Source organism: Elaeis guineensis, chromosome 2 (assembly GCF_000442705.2).
Source record: "Elaeis guineensis isolate ETL-2024a chromosome 2, EG11, whole genome shotgun sequence".
Classification (NCBI taxonomy): Eukaryota; Viridiplantae; Streptophyta; class Magnoliopsida; order Arecales; family Arecaceae; genus Elaeis; species Elaeis guineensis.
The window spans coordinates 38418353-38425943 of record NC_025994.2 but is presented as its reverse complement, the minus strand read 5'-3'; the positions used below and the strand labels follow the sequence as shown (position 1 = coordinate 38425943).

Sequence of the window (7591 nt, the reverse complement as noted above, 5' to 3'; positions counted from 1 at the left end):
AATATATAGTGATGTATGTGGACCTATGAACATAGGTGCCAGAAAAGGATACTATTACTTTATTATATTTACAGATGACCTATCGAGGTATAGGTACATCTACCTTATGAAATACAAATCTAAATCATTTGAAATATTTAAATGATTTCGTAGTGAAGTAGAAAAATAAACTGAAAAGAGTATTAAAACTTTTCGATCAAACTGAGGAGGTGAATACCTCACCAGTGATTTTCTGGCATATCTAGAGGAGAATAAAATTCTCTCATAGCGGACCCCTCCTAGAACACTACAATATATTTAGATGTCTAAAAGGAGGAATCAAACCTTGTTAGAAATGATTCAGTCCATGATGAATTTACAAATCTGCTAATCTCTTTTTGAGGATACGCTCTTGAAACTGTCTACTATATTCTAAATAAGGTTCCGAGTAAGTCTGTCGATAAAACTCCATATGAGATATAGATGGGGCATAGGTCGGTGGTCTCACACATTAGAGTTTGGGGCATCTAGCTTATGTCAAGTGTTTAAAGACAGATAAGCTTGGATCAAAGTTCGATAAATATTTATTCATAGGGTACCCAAAAGAAACTAAAGGATACTACTTCTACCTCATTGAAAAACAAAAAGTGTTCGTTAGCAACAGGACAATCTTTTTGAAAAAGGAGTTCCTTGGAGAAGGAACTAATGCTAGTAAAATTGAATTTGGTGAAGTTTATGAGATAGAAGAACTGGCACACACAGATTCAAATTTGATTGAAAAATTGAATTCGGAGCTTATAGAGGCACCATTAAGGAGATCCGATAGAGTATCACGTCAACCAAACAGATACTACGATTTTCTGATCTGGGATGGTGATCTTATCGAATTAGATAAGAACGATGAGGATCCAATCATCTATATGGAAGCTATACAAAGACTTGACTTCCAGAAGTGGCTTGAGGCCATGAATCTGAGATGGAGTCCATGAAAATCAATAGTGTATGGACACTAGTTGACCCATTCGAAGGGATAAAACTCATAGGGTGCAAGTGGATTTTTTAAAAAAAAAAAGAAGAGTGAACGAAAAGGTGGAGACCTATAAAACCTGTCTAGTTGCTAAGGATTACTGACAATGTTATGGCATTGACTATGAAGAGACATTCTCACTTATAGTAATACTCACGTCTATCCGGATTATACTTGCAATAGTAGTACACTTAGATTATGAGATCTGATAAATAGATTTCAAAACTACTTTCCTTCACGGAGAGCTGGAAGAAGAGATATATATGATACAACCTGAAGGGTTCACATCCACAGACAAATCTAAGGTGTGCAAACTAAATAGGTTTATCTATGGACTTAAACAAACATCAAGGAGTTGGAACATGCAGTTTGATAAGGTAATCAAAATGTATGGCTTCGTTAATAATGGAGAAGAGCTTTGCATCTACAAATGGGCTAACTATTCTATAGTCATCTTTCTTGTACTGTATGTAAATGACATCTGCTAATAGAAGGTTGCTTGGATTATCCCAATCTACATACATCGATACTATGTTGAAACGATTCAATATGAAAAATTTCAAGAAAGACTATCTTCCGATAGGCCATGGAATTACTCTCTCTAAGAAGGATTGTCTGACAACCCCATAAGAGAGAGCGTATGAGTAGGATCTCATATGTTTCGATAGTGAGATCTATCATATACTCCATGATGTGTAGGAGATTGGATGTAGCCTATTCACTAGAGATAGTGAGTAGATATCAGTCTGATCTAGATGTGAATCATTGAAAGATTGTGAAGACAATCTTTAAGTATTTGAGAAATACTAAGGATCAATGGCTTATCTATGGAGATACTGATTTGAAACTTGTAGAATATACTAATTTCAGTTTTTGGTCAGATCATGATGATAGCTGAAGCACGTTGAGCTACGTATTTATCTTAAATGGAGGAGCAATATGCTGGAAGAGTTCCAAACAATATACTGTGGCTGATTCTGTATGCAAAGCAGAATACATTGCTGCACTAATACTGCAAAAAAGACAGTGTGGTTGCGAAAGTTCATCACCGAGCTTGCAGTAACACCCTTAGTTGATGGTGCTGTTCTGTTGTACTATGACAACACTGGAGCCATAGCTCAAGTGAAAGAGCCAAAGTCACACCAGTATATTAAGCATATTTTGTGTCGTTATCATCTTGTACGTGAGATCGTGGATCGAGATGACATCGAACTTCAGAAGATTGATGGAAAGGAGAATATAGCCGACCTCTTCATTAAAGCTCTCGGGATCAAAGAGTTCGATGATCACAAGTGAAAGATGGGGTATAAGATACTATCTCGATTGGCTTTAGTTCAAATGAGAGTTGTTGAAAAATATGTCCTAAAGCTAATTGTTTGGATGATTGTGCTCATTTTGTAATATGTATATGAATTATTTATCATTGAATAATAGTTGTTTTGGTATTTTTCATTATAAAGTTATATTTTTCTTATTAGAACTTTTGTATTATGATAAAGTAATTGATAAAAAGAATTTATTGTATAGTCCTTAAATATATTCACGATCAAATGATACGTCATTAAAAAATAATGACATTTATCGAGTAAAAGTCATTGTGTGCTATATAGGTTAGTTATCCTCTTAACCAAGAAGTGTGCAGATATTGGTATGGCATACAAGTGAGATGTAGGAGTACATCGTCACAGAACAAGTGACTCACCTGCTGAGCACTCTAGTATCAAGAGCAGCTCACGTAGTATATGGGCATAAGTGTTTCTCAGACCTAAGATTATCATGGTGACTTGCTAGTAACTCATTATGCTTTGGTATCAAATTATCTGCATTTATAATGCAGTGACGAAAGGCTACTATGTACAGTCAAATACTTATCAAGTCTGTGTGTGGATCAAGATGGAATTAATCTTTCCGAATTATAGGAGCTGATGCATCACTGTATTTCAATTGAGTAAAATCTTGATCAAGGTAATCCATATGATCGATTTGAAAGATTGGAATACAATGAGGATGATCCTTCAGGATTGACAGTCTAATCCTAGATCATCCTAGAGCATTCAGGGTCAAAGGGACGAATTATGTGGTAACCATATGCATAGGTTCTTGAATATTATCTTGTAAATATTCGACCTATCCGAACATCGAGAATCATTGCTAGATGGTAGTTTCAATTAGTACAAGAAATAGTTTCTGTGCTACTGGCTTAGTGTTTGAACCTTTGGAGTCACGCACAAAGTCAAGCGACGTAGGAAAAAATTGACCTAAGTTTATATATTCAATTTGAAAGTACATGACTTGATTAAATAAATAGATTAACTTGATTAAGAATTAAGTTATGGATCATACAGGATTAAACAGTTGACTATGTCTAGCTAGCACTAGATACGAGATTCAGGTTCAATTTTGGAGATGAATAAGATTTGATCTATAATCCAAGGAGTCTATGAGAGATTGGATTTACGTATTAATTAATTTCAGTTTATATCTCATTTAATTAGACTTAATTAGGTTGAAAATCTAAGTTAGACTTGGTTCTAAATCCTAAACAGTTAGGGATAGACAATCTATTCGAAATTGATTCGAATCAGATTTAAATTGATCTAATTGATCCATATTTGGATTGGATCCTTAGAATCCACTTTTGCTGGGACTCTCTCCTCATGGCCGACCTAAAGGGGGTGGGGTGTTGGTTGTTGCCATCCCACACTTGGGTGTAGGCGTGGATGCATGAGGGTGTCTAGTTAGGCATATATCCTATCTCAAACAGGATTTCTAATTAAATAAGAGAAAGATTAATTCAAAACTGATTTGAATTAGGACTCCTAGTCTATTGGGTCATGAAAAATTATATATAAATAGGGAGGACCTCTAACCATCAAACAACAACAATTGGATTGTATGCTAAGGTGAGAAAGAGAGAGAGAGGAGGTATGCAAGAGAAGGAACCGGTCCCTCTCTCTTGGCATGTGGATTTGGGCATCCCACTTCACTTGGTGGAAAGCCCTTGGCATCCCAACTTCCAAGTGTGAGGTATCACACCAAGGCTCTTTTTCCTCCCTTATTTACTATCTTGAGAAGATATGAAAATTTGTGGCTTCATCCTGCTTTCCTATGAAGCTTGACGTACGTGTGAAGTAGAGGATTTGTATGTTCAAACTTTTGCGAGACTTTGGATTCAGAATTCTTTCGGAATTTGATCCCTATTCTATTGCGAATTAGGTAAAAGATAAAATATTTGATAGCTTATTATAGAAAAATTTTTAGATGCTCCCTGGCAATCCGTTCATGAGTTTTTTTTTTTCAATCTAGTATCAATTCACAAAAATTCATATATATTATTCAGGATATCATATATATTTATAAAAAATTATTTAAGACATTAAGAAATTATATATATTATTCATGATGCTATATATATTTACAAGAAATAATATAAGATATCAGAAAATTATATATATTATTTAGAATATTATAAAGATATAAAAAATCATATACACCATTCAAGATGTTATATATATTTATAGAAAATCATACAAGATATTAGAAAATAATAATACTATTATTTTTTATTTTATAAAAAAGATATTTTTTTATTAAAAATTAAAAAAAATTGAATAAATAAATATCTATCGTATCTAAATATGCTATATGTCCTAATATTATGGGATAGTGGGCTCCTGTTGCACCGTATGCGGTGCACAAAGAATTACTTTAGTCACGAGTCCAGCAAATGCTTCATGGAGCATCACAATCCAGGTCCAAACCGTCCCAAACCTAACCAGGCCTGGCCCAATGTCCAATGGCGGAGGCCCAGCTTCTATCCAGAACGCAGGGGTGGCTATGGTGCCACTGGACCTTGGACCCATCCACCTCTATTGTGCCAAGGGGAGATCCTGCCCGGTGAAACTGGACCGCTCCAGCCGGTCGCCTTCTCTTCTCAGCAGTCTCCTCTCTCTCCTCGCCCAATTCTCAGCAATAGGGTGCTCCCAAGGAGACAATGGTGAAGAAAAGAAGCCGGGTAAAAGGTGGAGGATAAAGGAAAAAAAGGTTAGTCTTTTATCTATCCCACCCCCCACCCCCCCCCCCCCCTTTTTTTTTGGTAGAATTCCTTCACGATTCTCAAATTCTCAAGTAGAGAAAGTGTAAGGGTTACCTTTTTCTAAGGTTAGCACAATATGGTTAACCTCTGTTCCAGTGGATTCTTGAAACAGGAATCTTGAAAAATGCGATTTGGGTTCTCAATGGAGAGATACGAGATTCACATCTTTGAAAATCTTCTTGGTTTCTTCCGGCTTTTATGTGTAATGGCTGAAAAATCTGGTTTCTTCTCGTGTGGGTAAGAAAAGGTGCCAACTTGATTCATGGAGGGTACCATCAGCTGTGGTGGTGAATCAATGGAGACGGAAATGGGCCACAGAGACAGCGATGGAATGGACTACGGGCTGGAATTGGTCGTGGAACGCAGCAGCGGTGAGGGCAAGGAAATGCCGGCGAGCCCGGTTGTCATGTTCCAGGGAGGAGACGCCAAAATTGAACCTTTTGAAGGCATGGAGTTTGCCACCGAGGAGGATGCTTGGACTTTCTACAACAGCTATGCTCGCCGTCTGGGGTTCAATACCAGGATCAGTGTCTTCCATCGCTCCAGGCGTGATGGGTCCATCACTTCCCGGCAGTTTGTGTGCGCCAAAGAGGGCTTCCGGACCTACCGCTCCAAGCAGGACCCCTGCGGTGAAGGGAAGCCGAGGCGGACGCGGGCTGTCTCAAGAGTCGGTTGTAAGGCAATGATCCGAGTGAAGAAGCAGGAGAATGGGAGGTGGATAGTTTCGAGGCTTGAGAAGGCACATAACCATGCTCTCATGGCCCCAAGCCGAGTGCATTGCCTCCGTTCTCATAGGCTTCTATCTGAGAGTGGGAAGAGAGCTGCGAATGATTTCCAAAGAGCAAGAGCAGTTCAAGGCAGTGAAATGCTGGCAATTAAAGGAGAATCCCATCAGACCAAAACATGTTATGGTGAAATGATTCCTAAGACCAACGTTGGAAGAGGAACTTCAGGTATTGTAGAGTATATCAAGCACATGCAAGCTGAAGATCCTGGCTTCTTTTTCACACGGCAACTTGATGGGGATCGGAGTGTGGGTAATGTTTTTTGGGCTGATGCAAGATCAAGAATGGCTTACAAACACTTCGGAGATGTCATCACCTTTGACACATCGTATAAAATGAATCAGTACCAAATACCCTTTGCCACATTCACGGGAGTTAATCATCATCGGCAACCTGTGCTGTTTGGTTGTGCACTGATTGTGGATGACTCTGAATCTTCACTTACCTGGCTTTTTGAGATGTTGCATTCGGCAATGTCTGGACGACATCCCACCTCAATTATCTCAGAACAAGACAGAGTGATACAAGCTGCAGTTGCACGCGCATTTCCCCATACACAGCATCGAATTTGCAAGTGGCACATCTGGAAAGAAAGTCAGGATAAACTGTCGCATGTCTTTCTTGCATATCCTTCTTTCAAGGAGGAATTTTTTAAAAGTATTAACATGACAGAGACAATTGATGAGTTTGAATCAAGCTGGAGGAGTCTTGTGGCTAGGTTCGACCTTAGAGATAATGAGTGGCTTCAATCAGTTTATGGTTGCCGCCATCAGTGGGTTCCCGTGTACTTGAGGAATGCATTCTTTGGAGAAATGACTTCAGCCCAACAATGTGAAAGCAGAAGTTCATTTTTTGAAGGGTATATAAATGCACAGACTGATGCACAAATGTTTATTCAGCAGTATGAAAAGGCATTAGATAGTTGGTACGAGAAGGAGGTGAAAGCAGATTTTGATACGATTTACTCCTTGCCAAATCTTAAGACATCATCATCATCAATGGAAAAGCAAGCAGCAGAGCTATACACAAGGAAAATATTCAAAATATTTCAAGAAGAGTTGATTGAAACATGTAGATATACAGCAGATAAAATTACCAAGGATGGAGAGATGAGCATATATAATGTAAGAAAGAATGAGGAAGAACATAAAGCATATATTGTTGAGTTTAGTTCATCTGAAACTACTGCAACATGTAGCTGTCAGATGTTTGAATATTCAGGCATTCTTTGTAGACATATTTTAACAGTCTTCAGTGAATTGGGTGTTAATATGCTCCCATCTCATTACATTTTAAAAAGGTGGACAAGAAATGCTAAGGATGAAGGCATTGTTGGAATAAATCAAAGGGTAGTAAAGGATGAAGAAAAAGATGATTCCCAAAGTAACAGCCAAGATTGCCAACAATCGCTCACCTGGCGCTACAATAGTTTATGTCGTGAAGCTATTAAGTTTGCAGAGGATGGGGCAACATCTATGGCTATTTACAATGTAGCAATACGAGCTCTACAAGAGGCTGCAAAAAAGGTTACTGCAGCAAAGAAAAATGTTGGGAAAGTTGGGTGCCAAGGTGCTTTTCCTAAAAGAAGTACCGACAAAGAGAATGGTAAGGCATTAAATGAAAAAGATCTGAAGGTTAAAGGGATAAATTCAAATGAAATAAAACAGACAATACCACCACAGGAAGCCAAACAAACGCTCTCAT

The 7591-nt window shown here is 38.0% G+C and overlaps 1 protein-coding gene across 2 annotated transcripts in view; it reads left to right on the top strand.

Moving 5' to 3' along the window:
* The first annotated feature begins 4893 nt into the window (after positions 1-4893).
* The window catches only part of LOC105035030 (protein FAR1-RELATED SEQUENCE 5), a 55823-nt gene continuing 53125 nt past the window's right edge, over positions 4894-7591 (top strand). The window contains exons 1-2 of one of the 2 annotated variants that reach the window (XM_073251739.1): positions 4894-5050; positions 5215-7492. In XM_073251739.1, the coding sequence (XP_073107840.1) occupies positions 5365-7492 (2128 nt within the window). In that variant the 5' untranslated portion in view covers positions 4894-5050; positions 5215-5364. Of the gene's footprint in view, positions 5051-5198; positions 7493-7591 lie in introns of both variants that reach the window. The other variant, XM_073251740.1, reaches the window with a different exon arrangement.